Raw genomic sequence first — 19,622 nt, forward strand, 5'->3', positions numbered from 1 at the left:
CGGTAGATATCTTCTAGTATTCTTACATAATGCTCATCTACCTCCTGGTTCCGTAATGCCTGAATGACTGCTGTGGTTTCGACCGAGTCAAATGCTTTCTCGTAATCTATGAAGGCTATATATAGGGGTTCAGTATACTCAGTGCCCTTCTCTATAACGTGATTGATCCTGTGAATATGGTCCATTGTTGGTGCAGCGGTGGCGTAAAGGTAGAGCATACGCCTCGCGTGCAGAAGGACCGTGGCTTGAATCCCGGTGCTAGACAATTCCCACCGGATTAAAAAAAATCCGCATATTGACGGAATTGCAGAATGGGGCTCGGGGTGAGGCCTGACCCCGGCGACCATTGCCGGTAACGCACTGTTACCCACAGTAGGATTGGCCACCCTGGTGTAGTAATGGCCGCAACCTCCCATGAATACGCCAATCGGTATGCATTGGCTTACTACAAATAGGTTGTCATCTAGTATTCTGTCCTTTCGAAACCCATTTTGAAGTTCCCCTAGCACTCTATTCTCTTCTACCCACAGCTCTAGTTCACATTTCACTGCCTGCATTCCAGCCTATACAGCACGGAGGTTACAGTGACTGGCCTATACGAGCTCGGCTTAGTCTAGTCTCCTTTTCTCTGATAGATTAAAGGGACAGACAACCGATTTTTGTCGCGTATATGTTTTTTAAATCATATGAAAGCCAGCGTTTTATATAGCCCGGTAAACACAAGCAATTTCTAAACAAATTGGCGGAAACAATTTTAATTGGGCAGCAAACTTCCTGAAATCGGAAGGATGGCGGTTCGTAGTGTCGAAACTTGACCCTACAATATGTGTCCCTGTCACGTGACCTGCAAACCTAGCAGCTACTGTAACTGTTAAAACGTTTATTTACGTATTGAGAACCTTTTAACACAAGTATTTGTACAAGGTTAGATTGTATATGTATTTCTAAACATTCTTCTTAAATTTTTAAAGACACGCCACCCGCCGTCGCTGGGTGCCTCTCAGCATGCCTCTCAGTGTGGCTAACTGAGCTTCCATGCCCAGAATCAACGGCAGCGTTCAGTAAACAGGCCCAGCGAAGGATCTTTGACGATTCTGCTCGTTTGTTCGGCCAAATATTTGATTTCAGTTTCGAAATACGCCAACGGCAGCTTAAAAAAAAACGTAGTGCGCGGGGAGAATCGAACTTCCAACCTCCACAACGTGAAGCCAGATTCTACCTATCGTCTATCCCAACAGATGGCGCATTCATCCAAAATAGACTGTTGCATTAAAAAAAAACACATAAAGCAACAGGAAAGCCTGCGATGGAAACTTTTTTAGCTGGGAACAAGTTTTTAAATATCGTTTTTTATTTCGCATACAGACAAAAGTATGTTCCCGAAGTACTCTATGTAATGGTTGCCAGCATCACTTTTGGGAGGGACACATACGGCTCGTAGATCTAAAAATTTCGATATAAAAAGTTCTAGGGCGTTATCAGCAAAACCGTTTCTCGTCAAGGTGCTTTAAGTGATGCCCTTTCATTTGGGATCGAGAATATATATATACTCGACAAAAATCGGTTCTGTTTCTTTAAGCTCATCCTGCTAACATTCCAGGTGTCAGGTATTGCCTTCCGCCTTCCCTTGCTCTTTGGTCCGAACTGGTTGATCAACGCCATCGGTATCTCATCCGTGCCCACTGCGGTATTTTTGGGGGGCCTTTCCCTCTGCTTTCCCCCAGTGGCGGTACCAGGGTGGGGGGCGAATGGGCCCTTCCCCCTAAAGAGGTCGTCAGGTTTTTACTTTCGAGCAAGTCGTAGTACCGCCTAAGGGGGCCAAAACCACTATGCCTCTAAGTGATCGTGCGGAGGCGGGTTACTCCGCATACGCACGCATGCCGCCATGGTTATCACCTCCTCCACAAAACTGGTGCAAGGCGGGGAGCGGTTCGTTATTCGCCCCCCACCTTCCCCCAAAATTAGCCCCCTCCAAAACCAATCTCTGGGACTGCTACTGCTTTCCCCCATTTGAGCTTGTCCCCTCCTACCTCCAGACCTTTCGGCCTCACTCCATACAACTCCCTACCGTAACGCCCTCTGGCACTGAAGATATTAAAAACAATGAAATAATAAATAATTAATTGAATAACAACTAATTCAATTTATTTTCCTGCTTCAGTTAAAGTTATTTACTTCAGTTATTTTTTTCTGGGGATCTCGTTTGTTCACTACTACTAGCTCGTTATGGATAGTTTGCGAACGCGCAGTTGAGTACATAGTTGCGTTAGCGAGTGTGGTGGAGTACATTAACATAAATGAGAGAACTAGGACCCTTAGGAACTGAACTTTGGTAAGAACGAATTAAAGAAATTTAATAGAGATCTTCTGAAAGATTGAAGAAACTGTAAGAGAAAGAAAGATTAAAGTAATAATGAAATTCCTGCCAGTTCCGTTTTACTGAAAGGGCATCCCAACATCTTTCGTTGGTAGAAAAAAATGTCTACGTGGAATTGATTGTTTTTAAACGTGAAGCATTCTTTGACTAAGGAGCTGTCCCCGATATTACCTCGGAGGCGTCAACAAATGACAATACCTTGGCGCGACTGCCGCGGTGCGAGCGCGATTAGTGCAATTCGCTAGGTTTGGGGACTTCTACCACTGTTGGTAACAGCGGCTGAAGTGGACGGGTAGTGTGGCTTACGGAGAGGCTGCCGCACTCGCTAGGGTGCCTGAATGTTCCTCCTCGCCCGCACCTCGGAGGGGCGGCGAGGAAGAACATCCAGGCACCCTAGCACTCGCCGTCACCTGCGGCCACCTGTCGTCGGGTGCGCGAGGCGCCCGCGAGGAAGGCGCCGTGACGTGTCGGAAGGGGGGAGGGCGTGCGGACCTGTTCCATCAGCGGCGGCGGCTAGGGAGGAGAAGCCCCGCTGGTGCGGCGAGTGTACGTCGTCGATCGAGTGCGACCTGTCCGGTGGGTGCGCGCGCGTGTGTCGGTGCCGTGAGCTGCCGAGCTCGGGACGTCAGAATGGCAGGACGGACGGCCGGCATTGTGCTTTGGATACTCGCCGCCTCGCTGCCTCTGCTGCTGCTGCCTTCTCGGACCCACTGTCAGGAGCCAATCGGTGAGTCGACCCTGAAGGGCACCCAAAAGTAATGTCTTGCACGGGCTGTTGCTACCACACGGGCCTCTTGGTCAACGGCAAGATGGTGCCGCCGCAACAGAGACGTTCGTCCGGGACCGGGCCGTGGCCGCTGTGCGGGGAATGTGTCGTTACCGCGCGTCTGCATGCAACAGCACTGGCACGCGATACACGAATGCAACACGACATGGCCAGGACGTGCGCTTAAACCAACAGCCTTGCCTGTCGCGCGTGTCATATTTAGATGCTCTCAGACGCCGCCATCCATATAAAACGAACGATGCAGCCTGGGCCAACCCGGTAAACGCTGAGCGGGCTCCCAGCAGAGCATGCGTAAACCGAGAACCAGGCATTGGATGACTACAGCTGACGCTGGAAAAGTTTATTTCGATCTCGCACGTTACCTGGGCTTCGCTCCGGTTTCGCCTTCACAAGCTTCACGCATGTTCGCTGCTTTGCAATCTCAGGCACGGTTGGATGTATGACGGTAAATGGGATTTCACTAAGGAGCGCTCACTGGGGAGTTAACAAGCCTCTTTGTAAGGCCAGTTGTTTAACCTAGGGCCCTTGAATCTCGTACAGTTCATCGTTCATCGACCAAATGCCCCTCTGCAGCCTCGCTACAACGGCCACTCGCTTGGTTACACATTATTGTTTCAAGGCCAACACTCCTTAACATGAAGGGCTTGAATTGAATTTGAATTGGGCTTGCGCTTGAATTAGGACAATTATGAGCAGCTGCCCACATCCAACGTCACACCAACGTAGTGAAACGTTGAGACAAATAAGTTGCGCATCGAAACGCGACGTTACGAAACCACCACTCATTCGGAAGAAACCGCCATTTATCTCTACCCGAATTCAAATGAGTTTCGGTGTGATACACCAGGGCAGGAGCGATATTTTGCAGCGGTGGTGGCAGCTCGGCAGCACGTTTATATGATACCGTGCACGCAGCGGAATGCATTCACCCGAGGATTTCGCAAGGTGGCACGCCGCAGAAGGCAGCCGGCGTTGACGCAGTGACCTGAAAAGGAAGGCTCAGCGTTTTGTGCGGCCTCGTGAGCTGCGCTGCAGTAAATCTGCAACGGCCGAAGGCACGGAACCGCGTTTTTAACAGCGATTGCTTCGGTTCAGCAACATCTCGTCGAAGTTTGTGTATGCCTCTTTTCGGTGGAAGACGTCGTGATGTCTTTAAATTGACATTACACTCGGACACAAAAACAGTAAAACAAACGGCACATTTCCGGGTCACCGCATTGACAGCTCGCTATATTGATGTTCAGAAAATTTGTCTAGTCTCTAGAAAGTAAAGTAGCGTGCCCCTTTGACTTAATAAGCCTGCACCTTCAATACGGATTGCGTACTGCTTAGAATGCAGACAAAAGAAAAGCTTGTGCGCATTGCGAAATCGACGCTTTCCTTTCTGTTCAGACTTGATTAGTAGAGGATGGATATTCAATGCGAATCGCTGCGGCGCATTGAATCGCTGATGGTTACTTGGTGGGTTACTGTTGCAGTTTCTTTTTTCGTTACGACCAATGGCTTACCTGTACGCAAATGACGTTTCGAACGCAACGTGTATTGGGAATGAATAAAATCCATTTTAACGCAATTACATGATGTATTGGACTTTTTGGCGAAGTGCAATCACTTTTCCTATATTTATTAACGAGGTTGCGAAGTTTTTTGCGACGCAATTACGATATTTCCTACACAGAAGAAAGGATTTCGTGTAAAATCAGTCTGAGTTCAGTACAGTGGCACGCCCCCTTCCATCAAGCATAACTAGAAGGCTGGCTCTGAGGCATTCCGCTCTATTTGTTTGTTTGCGGTTGGGCACCAACAACGAGCGGCTTTTCAGGGGGCCCCTGCAGTGTAGCTCAATATGGAAACATACCGAGAACGCATTGAGATGGAGGACTGAAGAAAGAGTGCAAGGAATGCAATGAGACGGTGGTGCCCTGTGGGGATATAAAATATACCTCGACATGCGAACTCTAGGAAAAACAGTGCGGGCTGGCGTGCATGACTAAATGTACACATTTGCTAGCAGAACAGAACCAGAACTTTTCCGCAGGGAACATCCATCACCCAATGCAAGGAAACCGGTGCACTGTAAGATGACGTACGGAGCCTACAACGGCCCAATTACTGCTTGCGGAAAAAAAAATTTTGTTGGCACCAGAAGGAGCATTAAAATACCTGTGAAGAACTTGGTTCAGTATGAAAAAACTGGCTTTGGCAACTTACTCCACTCCATTAAAGTCATAAAATGCGTTTCTTTAATGTAAAGGCGCAAGAAATACTGAAAAACGTACAAATATTAGGCTAAAGTGACGCAATCTGGCCAAAAAGGGCGTAATATGGGCTCGCACTAAAGCATAGTTATCCGTGTATTAACTGCACGTTGGCGTTCAAGTAATGCGACCAAACGGAACACAGGGCTCAAGTGAAATCGCCTAGTCATTTTCCTTGGGGCTGGCTTGGCGGCCGCTAATCACGCAAACTCTGACTTCACGGAGAAACTGCCGAAAGGGTTCTGGGGCGTCGCCGCTGTTTCCTTCAATATCTCCCTGACTTTGTTTGGAGTTTGCGGTAAAATTGGTGGCAGCGTTATCTGGACAAGGCTGTTTTTAATCAAGCAAACACGTTTTTGAAGAGGCAACTGTTTAAACGATCCCTGTTGGGCCGAGATTGTCACTTTGAAGGCGCATTAGTTGCAGAGGGATAGAAAAAAACGCGTCTTGTATGCATAAGACCTTTCTATAAAGCACTTCTTGGTAGCGTTCCTTTTTGAAAGGCCCGCAGTTTTGTTGAGCTTGAACGAGTCAGGGCAGTGCGGTCACCCTCGCCTGATAGGTGTTCGGCTAATCTCTTCCAGAAATTGCGAATGCCCACTCAGGTATTTTGAAACATTCTGACACAATTTTGGGGCTATCAGAAGATTTATTTACGTGGTTAAAGGGGGCAATTCGCAGAGAGTGTTTCTTTGTGCCGTCATCATGAACTGACGTAACATTTGCTGGCATTTCAGGAAGTACGGGCACAGCAACGCGTTGCACTGTATTGAAAACTTTATTTACACCGAAAATTTGCACGCATAATTTGTGCTAGTAGAACTTCTAACCAAACTGCTACAACGTCTGCTCAAACGCTCTTGCAAAGCATGTCGTCCCTTGCACTTCGGGGATGACCTAATACAGCACACACCTTCTGGTGTACCGAGGGCGCTATGCGTCTCTATACTTGTTGACACCGTCTTCATACTTCTGTCGCGAGCAGTTATGCCTGCGTGCACGCGTATGTATAATGTATTGGCAATTGATATCCAATGATACCTTATTATAATTGACATGCAAACGTAGTCTGGTGCCATGCAAAAAAGCTAGGATAGTCGGCGTTCCTTTCAGTTTTGTTTTCATATTTCCTGCCGTGTTTCTGCATACGAAGCGCGTTTTGTTACTTTTTATCAATACATTAACTGAGGCGTGAACTTTAAGAGGAACTGAAGCGACTGAAAACAGATTTCGACGGTAAGCGCACCTGCGGACGTGAGGAAGGTGTGCACGCCTTCTCGGCCGTTCGAAGGGCCGAGGTCAACGCCGGGAGAACGGTAGCGCGAGGCTCTCCCTTCAGATCCTGGAAAGAGGCCGAGATCAATGGCGGCATCCTTGGTGGCGGTATGCGGCAATACCCGCGGAGAGAAAGTGCAACTCCTTTTGCCGGATGTGTCGCAATAGCGTTCCGGTGGAAAGTCCGCCCGGCGGACCGACCTCCTTTCCTGTCACTTCTCGGCATTTCTTACTTTTCATTCTGTGTGTGCGCGTAGCAAAAGCAAGAAGAGACGGTGCAGAGAAAGGGCAATTTGACGTACGCTGCCGTTTTGCTCCGCGGGCGGGAAGGTGCATACCGCGAGTCTCATTAGTTTTCTTAGGCGTACGGGAAAGCCTGAAGTGCTGACTATTTCTCGCTTGTACACAAGTCGCAGCACTTCTGTGTGTTTTGCGCATTCGCAAGCAAGGGATTACACGCAGACGGCGGTATTTGCAGTGTTCATACTGCTTTTCGCTTGGCAAGGTGCAGGCCTGGTAAACCGAGGGTAGGCATGAAAGCCAGCGCGGTGCTCACGCAAAATGCTCTGCTCAAAGTGCGCGGCCTGTTAACTATGCTCCGATCAGCGCGGCCATCACGGCCGCGTCCACTGTTGTCACCGGCCGTGTTCGGCGTTACACTCTGCTGGAGACTGCTGACGTTGGGCCGGATTTGTATCTGCCGTCAACGTAGAGACGAAAAATGAGGGAGGTCTCAGGACTGAACGCCGTTTACTCATAAACCCATTGGAGATTAGCGCGCACCGATCATGTCTGCAGTGCGGGCGTCTTCCTGATTACTTATAACTAGTATGTGCACTAGTGGCTTGTCTTTCTTGTGCTTGTGCTTGTCTTTCCTCATTTTTGTACTGAAAACAATAATTTTAAGGGTTTTTCTTGGTGATACTTTAGTCTTTATTTTAAATTGGACTACGTTGCTGCCCACGTTTCACGGAGTGACCTACGCTACAGTTGACTTGTTGTGCGACAAAACACGTCAAGCCGGGGAGATGTCTGTGTTCCGGGGATATTAAATGCACTTTTGGATGTAGTTTGAGCACTTTCTTGAAAGCGCCAACTAAAACATGTTAAGAAAAACGATCGGAAAACGATAATTGTAACGTTCAGGGGCAAGAAGAAAGCTTAGTGGGTCAGAGAACAAAGGACATATTCGTAGAAATTCAGAAGAAGAAATGGACGTGCGCAGGGATTGACAGGCGAAGGAAAGATAACTGTTGGTCATTAAGGGTAACTGAGTGGATCCCCTAGAGAAGGCAAGCGTTGCAGGGGGCGGCAGAAAGTTAGATGGGCAGATGAGATCAACTAAATTGGTCGCCGTTAGCACAGTACGGGGATAATTTGAGATCCGTGGGAGAGGCCCTGCAGTGGTCGTAGATAAGATGATGCAACTTTTGGACGAGAGCTTTTGTTCTTCGGGGTGAAGAGGTTCACACAACGGGTTAAAATATGTCTGACCCTCTAACGGGAGGATCGGTCGAGGCACGATTGATGTTGAAGATGGCTCGCTGATAGAAGGCACATAGCTGACGACGGTGTACTCGACGATATTTACGCCTTATTACAAAATTTACAACTAAATTACAACACACATCGCAGTACCATCGCTCGACAAGAGCTCGAAAGAGCCCGGGGCTATCTTCCTCACACAACTCCTTTATGTTATAAAAAAAACACTCTTCCAAGTTAGGTGGAACCAAAGAGCAGAGGAGGACATATAACGACCAGTCCTGATCGATCACAGGCCGCACGCCAGCCCAAAAGCGGCGCTCAAAATCAGGCGCGTTGCGCATACCTTCTTCTAAGCTTAATTAGAAAACCTAAGGAAACAGTAGTTTAATGTGGACGCAAAAAAGTTAGTTATAAATCAAAATTTTTACCTTTTGCGGTAGGAGACCACGCAAGCGTTACAATGCGCGAACAGTACGGGCAAGGTTGTGGCACACGCTTTTAACACGCGAGTTCCATGACATGAATTCATTAAAAATTACACCTCGATCTTCTAACTTTGGAACGCGTTCGAAGTTGCTTGTACCGAGGGTTAGAGACAAGGATAAGACAACATTTGTATTTCTGGGATGAAACAGGACTGCGTTGGCTTAAGATACATTCATGCTGACAGATTTGGCTAAACTCCATCAATTCAAGAGTGTTTATACACGATTTTCCTTTGTTTCAAGTCTCGGTATTCTGTTCTCAGAAAAATACTACGACGTGATATCATCAGCGTACATGACAAATCGACAACTCTCGTCTATATGTTAAATAACAGTGGTCCAAGGATAATTCCTTATGGTATACGACCACATGTTGAGAATAGCTCCGATTTGGAATTATCTATTATTACTTGCTGCTTACAGTAATCCACGCAAACCATAGTGTTGTAATTTTTTGACCAGGATTTTATGATTTATTCCATCGAAGGCTTTCAAGTACTCTACAAAGATTACAAGCCTGTAAGAGTCGTGCTCGAAAAAGTTCAAAATCATTTCTTTTTGAAACAGTAATGCGCTTTCAGTGGAACGGTTTTTCGTGAACCCGAGCTGGCAAGGTGTCATAACCGTATTTATGGTCATGAAAGCTAGTATTCATTGTGTATAAATTTTTCAATAAGTTTCCAAAATATCGGCAATATTAAGGCGTACAGTTTGACATGTTACGGTCGCCACCCTTAAAAATTATGGGTAGTTTTGCTAACTGGAGTCTTTTTGGGAGCTTCCCTTGTAAGAACGTTTGATTTATTATGTACTCAATAAGATCAATATACTATCAATCGTATTTTTAATTGGTTTAATTTGTCACCGTTCTATGTCGCAGCTGTTGCTATTTTTTAAAAAAAAGAGCATGGTTTCTCGAATTTCTACGGCCGTGGGTCGGTACAAAAATGCACCTTGTCGTAATCTAGGCCTAAAATTAAGGCAGCTTGCACAGGTGGGGTCATGGCCGCTTTTTGTAATGGACACAAAATAATCATTAAATGCATTTGCAAGTTCTTTGCCGTCCACAGTTTTGTACTGTTTGTAATGGACCCGAATTTGGGATGGGTTGACGGTTGACCAAAAACTTTAGGCGTTTCCAGATTATTTCAGAGCTTTGCACTCCATCACTCTTACACGAATTCTCAAATATACAGTCATCCCTCGTTATAACGAAGTCAGCGGGACGGCGAAAATTTTCGTTTCAAGCGGTATTTCGATAAAAGCGCCCACTCGAGAAAGGGTGAACAATTTGAGCTTTAATGGCGCCACAACTGCGAGCAATCAAAACGCAATGTGTTCACTAAAACAAAACTTTATTCAGATGGAAAAAAGGCAAAGAGCTTTGCCTGTTTCAAGTTCTTGTGGGGTGCGAGCAACCCCTGCTGAAATTAGACCGATCATTGCACGAAGCTGTGGTCGCCGCACGCGCATCCAACTTTATTTCGCAGCACGCGTCGGTACTCCCACATCTGCACTATACTTGGCACTTCACCTGGGACTTTGTCCGCAAGCTCTTCGTCCTCGACGGGGCCACCAACAACAGTGTCAATTATCTCCGCATCCGTCGCTGGGACAACCACGGGAGCGGCAGCGTCAGCCATCGCGAACTCTCGAAGTCCCCTTCTATCTATTAGCCAGAAATTCTACCTCTGTGTCAGTCACGGAACCTACAAGAGCTTCGCGCTGCAAAGCGACGCAAATGCCGTGGCTCGAGTCTGAAGTTGCTTTTGGACCAATAAACGTTTTTCCAATCAATCAATGTCGAGCTCTAAAAACGATTAACCGCTCATTGTGGGTACACAGCGCAATCATAAGACTAACCGGGTTTGCACTACGGACTTTGTATGATTACTGGGCATGCAATTAGTTCCCCAGGTGTGCAAAGTTTGAAAACAAGAGTTTTTCGGCACCTTGTTGTTAACGACACTGCTGTGTTTGTGCACCATCGCGACCACGCCATTCTCCAATGCCTAGGAACAAAATTCAATGACCACACCACGCATTTGGACCGTTTGTCTAGTCTGGTGGAGCGAATCGAGCATGACTGGCTCGAGAAGGTCACCGGGGAAACACCAGCTTGCGTTGACCCGCCATGTTGGCAGCCTGACTCGCGGCTGGGTAGCCGCCGCTCTGCGATGCCTTTGCTCGCCACTTCGATCCAAGCGAGTCAAGCTCTTCGTGCGCTTCTGGTAATGCGGCCTAAAATGCATAGGTTTGGGTTAGGACCAGAAGAAATTTCGAATAGGGCTATATTTTGAGTAAAGCGATTTCGTTAAAATGCGGGATTACTGTAGTTCTTTTTAAGTTTACACAATAGGCTGTTCGTTTTATTTCTGTGTTCCTTAAAATTTGGCAGATCTTCAGCATTTCTAGTTATTAAAAAATCTGGTAAAGGGCATTTTTCTACTTTATCGCTTTTAAACAATGACTAGTTAGTAGTAACCCAGCGTTTACGTATCCTAAGAGGTTTATGTCTTGTTTAATAAGAAAAGCAGCTGTCATATAAGCTCTTTAAAATCTCAATGAACAGTTCGTACGCATCGTCAGAATCTTCACAGTGAGAAACTGCATCCCAATTCGCACTAGACAATGCATTCGAGAACTTCTCCGTTTTGATGTCGTTTATGTTGCGATATTTGACTGCTTGCGATTTTTGATCGTTGGGTTTGTATCGTAGGGCCACTCATAACAAAACAGATTCGTAGCTGATCACTTTTGTGAGCACGGATTACGCTTGAGCAAGGTGGTATATTGTTTTCATTAGTAATAAATAAATCAATGAGAGTTGAAGAGTTCAGTTGTACGCGAGTAGGATCTTTGATGACATTTGTGAAGGCATTGACTTCTAGTACAGTCAAAAGCTCAGCTCGTTGTGTGTTCAGCTCAAAAGGTCTACATTCAAGTCGCCGCCCAAAACCATACTTCAATTACTATCATTACACCAAGTTAGATATGCATCAAGAAAAGAAAGAAGACTATTCACATTCCGCCCTGGCGGGCGGTACAAGACAGAAAAAATCACCTTGCCACTTTTTTGCGGTCAAGACTTCGAAATCAGTTGTTATTCGAGTAAAGGAATGAACGAGTTCACATTGGAATGTTTTGTTTGCCAGTAACATAATTCCACCGTGTCTTTTATCAAAACGGTTTAAAAAATAGGACACATGCCAGGGTACATTGAGTACTTCGTCGTCACAGCCATACCAAGTTTCAGTCACCATACGTACGTTAAAGCAAAAATTGCAGCTAGTTAGGAGTGCCGTTATGCTTTCCTCATTGTGGTGGGCGGATTTGCCATTTAAATGAATGCTAGATAGAATTTGCTTTCTTGACGAAACAACTTTGTTTAGATCAGCTGGTGTCAAAAGCACCTTTCATTTGGCCTGAATACTGTAACTGACAGTAAATTACAATTGGGAAATGCAATACCGGGAATTCGGAACTTAACAGTGTGCATCGTGTCCGCCTTCTTTCGGAACCCTAATAACCAGTACAAAGCCGTAAAGACATGAAACTGTAACTGGTTAACGCAGTAGTTTCAGAAATGGGACAACAGATAGCAGTGAACCCGAAGAACAAGTCGTGGAACAATTCCACGTGAAGTAGACAAAAAGAAAAAGATGAGCCGCTTTATGCGACGTGACGGAATCAATTTTTACAGTCGGCAGAAAGAACGGTTGCACACATTCCATTTCCGGAGGGATGCGCTTGACATCACTCAGTGACGTAATGCGCACCTCAAAGGGCAAGAACCTTTCCGACGTCCAAACAAATTTCCATCCAGCCGCCTTCTTCTGAGCAAGCGCCGCACCTAGCGAGGTGTTCATTGATGAAAATGGCTTTGCTTGGGCCGTCGAAACCAAGGGATTACGCGGTTACCTGGCTTTTCGTGCTTTAGCGAAAACGGCGTTTCGCTTGGAGCGGCGTGTCAATCGAACAATCACGTTTTTTTCCGGGGGGTGTTGGAGTTTTCTCTGTGTGACACACATCGGTGTCTGTTTCGTCAAGCGTTTCAACCTGTTTGTTTCAGATTTTCTTTAGCACTGTCATTTCGTCGAAGTCATTCGGAAGACCCTTGATTTCGAGGTTATTCACTCTTTGGTACTCCTCCAGTTCATCTGCGCGTTGCTGGAGCAGGTGGTTTACAGTCTCAAGTTCCTGGTTTCTTTCCACGAGTTTTTTCATCTCCAGCTTCATTTTCTACATATCCGTCATGATTTGCGCCACGTTATGAGCCACGTCTGAAGAAAACTTAAGGCTATCCTTAGACCGCGAACTTCCAGTCTCAATTCCCTCTTGAAACCATAAAGTTGTTTAGCAATCTGCTTGGAAACATTGGACATTTTGACACAGATTAAACAACGAAACAACCCGTAGTGTTCGGCAGCAGTGCAACTGGATAAGCCAAAATATACTGAAAGATGAGGCTCACGTGCAAGTACAATACGCAGGTTAGGTTGGCGTATTCCTGGTGCACCGCTGCCGAACTGAACCTAGCGCCGGCTGGGCCGTTGCTTTTATCTGCCAGTGGTACTGGAGCATGCGCAGTCGATTCCATTCCGGCTCCAGTCGCTTGCAGGGCTGTAGCCACCGTTGCTGGTAGCCGACAGCACTGTTGATGCTCCAACGCATCCCAGGAATGGCTCGGCTGGCAATGTGGATTGCAAGTACAATACGCAGGTTAGGTCGGCATATTCCTGGTGCAGAGTGGATACCAAGAGCTGGGCCAAGAAGAAGGGGAAGGTCATTAACCCGATGAAATTATGAAATAGAGGAATTCGGGGGTAAGGTGTGCACTTGAGCCGAGCAGGACAGGAGCGGTTGGAGGTCAATTGGAGAGGACTTCGTCCTGCAATGGACCTGAGTAGGATGTTGATGATGTAGAATATTAAGTCACTCGGGGCAGGCAGGATGCAAGGCACAATGCACGTGGCCTCTGTGTGCACATCTAAGTCACCCTGTGCGTGACCTTACCAAATTAGATGACAAATAACAGTCCAACAAAGCCATGGAGGTACTCGCAGGCATGCTTCGGAATTCGAGAACGACCCCCCCCCCCTTTCAACTACGCATTCCTGCACAGCGCAGAGTCTTCCAGTTTTTTGGGATCGCTCCGAAAAGGTCTGCCGTGTCAATAGAAAGCGTGAAAAGACCATCCCCAGTCGTTTCGTGCTCCGAGAAAAAGGTATAACCACTTTTCGCAAACTGCGAATCGGAAAATGCTCCCCGAACTTCAAGCCATTCAACTGCCTTCGTAAAAACTTTCTTTGCCCCTATGTTTGTACAACCCTTTGTCAAACCTGGTTTGTAGTTTGTTCCCCTCCAGTACAAGCTAAAAGGTCGATCCACAACCGCTATCATGTTCACGACTGAAGTTCGCGTTAAGCACGTACGCGACCTCATTTTTCAGGCCGCTGTATGGATTTCTGCGCAAGTGTATGAACCGGCAACGGTGAACACCTCACGCTTGTATTGTTCAGCTCATCGGCTGCAGTAGGCTCAAGCTGCTGCGCGGCTCACACAGCGACGACCATCAAATTCTCGTCACCAGGGCCATGGGCACGAGTGGAGAAATTTTAGATCACTTCAGAGGGTCCCTCGACATCGACCACGATGTCCTTCGGCCTGGGCCAAGTTACGCGGACTTTTCGTTTAGTTACGTTCAATAATTTAAGCAAAAGTTAGCGCCCAACACATTTCGAGGCAGCTTCGATGCTTGCAGCGCGCGTTCCAGGAGTCCTTGAGAGAACACTTGTCGAATCTCAATTACCTGTTGAGCTGCCAAGATTATTTTTGCGTTCTTTTTCGCGTATAGTGCCCGCTTTCTTCGGCCGACGTCAATCCATGGTGTCCCGTTAGAAGTTGCGCAGCTTCCTTTAGTGTGACTCACGCGGCCGACGCCCCGGGACAGCTGTAGCACGTGGAGGATCGACTGGCGCGATAAGGCTTCCATCGCTCTTTGCCCCACGTGCTTTGGTAATAAACTTTTTCTGTTTTGTTTGCGCAGGAAACACCTTTGCGCCATCACGGGCTTCGATAGGATATGCATGCGCGGTCGTCTGTGCAGGCGTTTGGGAATTTAGTGTCTCACAAATACGCACAATGACCCCGTATCGAGGCGCTGATCTTGCGCGTCAGGTTCACAGTCGAAACCGTGAGCATCCGCGGTGGGGGTTTTGATCGTCTTTGTGGAGCATCGTAAACCAGGGCGTATTTTTCCTCAACTGCAATTTTTCTGAGAAAGCTGAATGGCTTTCCTTTGTAGCCTTACAGCTGCATTTCAGGCGCATGTGTCATTTTCCCTTAGCAGAAACTCGCCCCGCATTGGGGTTTCGCCTAAACTGGTCAACGTAATTGCAGTACTTACGTTCTCATTCAGCTATCTAGAACTTTCTCATTTCTCTATAGCAATACCTTGATTACAACCGCTACCATAACATGATCACTACAATCTCCGGCAACGTCCATGGTCATCATCATGTGCTAACGGGTCATCATCATGTGCTATCGTGAATACATTTTATTTGCTCACTTTCAGCCAAGAATACTTTCACCCAAGAGGCATTACAGAAAGAAGTATAGGGGGGGTTACAGAGCTGCGACAACCAACAGTAGTAGTACGTAAGTGGGAGTACATAGTATTAGTTTGCACTTGAACAACCGAGATTTTGAACGGCAGCCTTAAAGGGGCACTGACACAAAATTTTGAAGGCGAGATAACTTCGGAGATAGATTGGTGGGAACACATATACATCATCTGCAAAATATCAGCGGTGAATACAGCCTAGAACATATTTAAAATCAATTTTGAAGTGTGCGAAACGCAACCGAGCGGCCAGCAGAGGACCACGCGCAACTGTAAATAAACAACATCCAAACACGTCACGAGTTTGTGTTTGCCGCTTCCGCACTGCCGGCTCGCCGCTCCAATCGGAGGGCCGGAGGGCGGAGCTTCTGCTCTCGAGAACGAACGACCCGATCGTTGGCGGCGGAGGCGCCGTGATTTCATCAGCTCATCGGGCAGCTGGCCGCGACCAAAGTTCTACAGCGATTCCAGGCACTCTGTTTCTATTACTGTTTATTACCATTGTATGCGGAAACGCGCCGGAGGCACGAAAAGCCCACTGAGCAAGCCGCACGGTCGCTGTGCAGGCGGCGGCCACGGCCGCGAAGTGGCCCAGGCCGGCGCAGGTAGCTCGAGTGATAGCTTGTTACCGCTGCACGAAATTGTCCCCAAGTCCCGACCATGGTGGCTTACATGAGAAAGGAGTTAATGATGCCATGGCGGGTTGCATTAAAAATTGTCATCTGCACCGCTTACGAGAGCGGCACTCGAATATCCGCCGCAGTGCTAAGCCGAACACATCTGTAGGCGGACCTGTAGGCAGACCGGCCGGCTGCTCCCAGCGCGCGTCTTGCCACCCACCGTCTCGAGCGTCGCGCGTCGTTCTTTAGCCGCGGTAGCATTTGCACTCGCAGCGCCTGCGTCACATCCACGGTCGCTTTTTAATTCGGCGCCTCACGAGATCAGTACGGGGGGGCATTCGCAGAAACTGCCGTCGATGCGGATTCGACAGTGCTACGGCGGCTCTGCTCTGTAACTGTGATATCCCTCCGACGGTCACGTGGTCAGCTTTGTTCACACAAAATCCAGAAAATCCATCGTTTCGCGGCACTCGCTGAAACCGAAACTGCGACTGGCCGCATTGAAAATGCCTCTAATTAAACAACCGTCGCACGCTGAAGCAAATGAGGTTTCTACAGGTTATAAGTAGGTCACTAGCTACTTATCGCAACAAAAAAAACAAGATGCAAAATTTTTGTGTCAGTGCCCCTTTAAATTAGGAATATTGCCAGGTGGCAGCAGTAGAGGGGGGAAGTTGGTTCCAGCCAAATCCGCTTCTTCGGATGGAAAAATTGCTACGGTGGTTTGTCCGACAAGAAGGAACACCAACTTTGTCAACGTGATCTGAGCGCGATGAAATATATACCGAAGGAAACGTTAGCTGATCTTTTAGGCGAGCGGTCTGCACTGACGGTCTGCCGGTCTCAAAACAACTGCTCTTGCTGGAAGCAAACACCACGAACACAGCTGTGGGACTCATTGCCTATTGCCATGACTCCACCGCTCGCGACCTCTGGCTCTGGCAAATGTGCACTGGCATTGTTGTGCGTAGCTAATCGAAGCCGTGAGGTCGACAGAACTTTGTCCCGGCTGGGATACGTTCAACGATCGGACAGGTGTCGAACCGAGACCCACGTGTTGCGCGTGCAGGTGATGATTCATGTAAAGAAGGATGTGCTAAATCCAATGAACAGCTTTTTGTCAATAAAATATTTCATTTCTGGGATGCTATCAATGCTCTTTTTACTGTCATTATTACTGATTCATTTTCAACCAAACGGTAAAGTTTGGACAGTGTTTGCCACAAGAGCCTGATGCCCCCCCGATAACCAACTTGAAACAGACACCGATTTTATGGCGTTAGTGTTAACAAACTCGGGATACCTTCTGATAAAATAAACTGACCGTATTACTTTATAGATTTGTAGGTTCAACACGAAAAAACATGAATTTCGGAATGATTTTACAAAACAAAAAACAGATCTCCCCGAAAAAACAGATCTCCCCGATTATGAAATAGCATTAGATTTTTACACCACGATTTAAAAAAATATAAAACCCGCAAACAGATAATCCTACTTATAAAGGGCTAATTTATAGCCTACGGCACGAAATAAGATTGCACATTCCAAGTGTGATCTTTCGTGATACGAAGACCAAGGTGTCCGTAGGAATCAACGAATGGGACGGTAATATTATTCAAAAGATACACATGCGTGTTGTTATGCTGCCGAAATATTCGCCTGGTTTTAGATTAGTAATGTTCAGTTTCATAAGCCCTTTTTCGCACTAATTAGAAACGTTGTTAAGATCATTCTGGAGGTCATGTAAATCACCGGAGCAGCTAGTTTTGTGTTATAATACGCAATCACCTACGAAGCGCTTAATACAGTCAAACCCGGTTATAGCGAACTGCAATATGCGCCGCGATTAGTTCAACATATCCAGTAGTTCGATATAGCAAAACCCGCCGATAACGAGTTCTTCGTTACGAGTTCGCAGTACGTTGGACACCCCCCCCCCCCTTCCACATCCGCGCATGCGGAAACCAACACAATTAAGTATGTCGTTACCATACACAAAATTATTGCAAGCAATAAGGCTACTTTCCGCCTCAACTGCGTACTTCACAAAAAAGAGGTGATTCTTGTTTTCACTTTCATTTTGGCGGCGTCCCTGTCCTTCAATATTGAAGCAATAATGGCGGAGCATATCAACTGCCTATAGCGCTTCATTAAGCGGCGGGCGGCTTCATCCTATTGGGTCATCCTCTTGGGTGGGCTAGCAGCGCCAGCTGCCACGACATCGGCGACGTCGTCTGCGTCAGAGGGGCTCACAGTGACGGCAACCTGGTCGTCGACGCCACTCAGGAAATCCCCGAAGGAATTCTATGGTCCGCTTTTGTTGTGCGGAGCTGCAGCGACGAACCATTTTCAACCAGCCCGTCATTCCACTCCCCTTCAGTTACGGAAAGTTTGTGGCCTCACGTCGCTCCATGTGAGGCCCAACACCTCAACTACGGCCAATCAACATCTCAATTACCGCTGTGAGACCGTGCGTTTCGGCGGCAATCCTAGGTTCGCCGAGTTCGATATATCCGATGTGAACTTCGTTATAAGGAATGTGTTTCGCGTGTATTTTCGTAACTGATTTATTTTTGTTCGATATATCGCATACTTCTCTCTATCCGGGTGCGTTATAATCGGGTTCGACTGTATAGATGAGTAAGGGGCATAGGTAGGGGGGTCATACTAATACAAGCTAGCACGAGATGTGGCCTCGGGACCAACCGTTGGGGCACAGCAGAAGAGACGGGAGGTGATGCGGAGGGAAAATCACCAGTCCCCAGGAAAATGTGGGTCTCCAGACTTGTGCATCGGAAGCAGCTTCCCTTTGATCCGAAAAGCAGGAAGGGCACTTCGCTCTAAGGGCACTTCCGCACGACGTTCGCACAGAATGATGACCGAACACAGTTCCGTACATTTTGGTGTTTTTGAATTAATTAGGTCGGGTAGGGTGGAAGAAATTTTCAGGTTCGTGATTAGTTTGCGAAAGCCAAGCCAGCCGATAGCTGTTAGTTACATACGCGCAAACATTCGCTTAATGCAGCAGCAAAAGAAGCGCGAGCATCAACGTTGAAACCTGCAGAAAATGTGCTGTTACGAACACTGCAGCGTTCATCAGTGGAGGCGAGCTGAATCAAGCTTGTTTTGGGCCCGCCTACCACGTTCCAAGTTTTCCTGTGTTTACTTGTAAAAGCGTAGGTAGTCCGTTGTTAAAGGAATTTTGCTTTGCACTGACGACAGCCCTCGTGTGTATTTTGTCTCATCTCGCTGATAGTCCAACCAACGGGCCGCATTATTCGCACGTTTCGCCTGACAAAACACACGCGCCTTTTTCTTGCGTAAACGGCCTGTATGGTTTGGAGAGCCATGGGAAGTGTTGGTTTCAGCGGCTGTCTTTCTTAGGTACGTGTTTATTGATCAATGATAAAGTTTTAGCTCTATAGAGGAACCCATTCTCATTGAACGAGCCTTCCTGAAGGTTTTCCAACAATTCCTTCACAAATCGCTATAATTAAGTCGGGCTTAATTTAGTGTCCGCCCTGAGATAATCTCGAAATATTTTAATTCTTGATTTGACGCTGCCTAATCCTTTACATGAAGTGGAGTAATAAATAGCCGCTTATTTTACTATGGTAACGAAGAGGGGAGACTAAGTTTGGAGTAGTAGTGAGAATTATTTCTTAAGTGTTGGCCCTACTTGCAGCATTACGAGTGTGTTT

General features: G+C 47.1%; 1 protein-coding gene across 1 annotated transcript in view; it reads left to right on the top strand.

Annotated features, from left to right (window-relative positions):
- Window positions 1-2,889: 2,889 nt before the first annotated feature.
- The window catches only part of Duox (dual oxidase), a 303,578-nt gene continuing 286,845 nt past the window's right edge, over window positions 2,890-19,622 (top strand). Inside the window, exon 1 of the mRNA XM_077697674.1 lies at window positions 2,890-3,104. Within this exon, the coding sequence (XP_077553800.1) occupies window positions 3,008-3,104 (97 nt within the window). The 5' untranslated portion in view covers window positions 2,890-3,007. The remainder of the gene's footprint in view (window positions 3,105-19,622) is intronic.

The sequence above is a fragment of the Haemaphysalis longicornis genome, unplaced genomic scaffold, assembly GCF_048455015.1.
Source record: "Haemaphysalis longicornis isolate Haplotype H1 unplaced genomic scaffold, Haemaphysalis longicornis Haplotype H1 scaffold_2, whole genome shotgun sequence".
NCBI lineage: Eukaryota > Metazoa > Arthropoda > Arachnida > Ixodida > Ixodidae > Haemaphysalis > Haemaphysalis longicornis.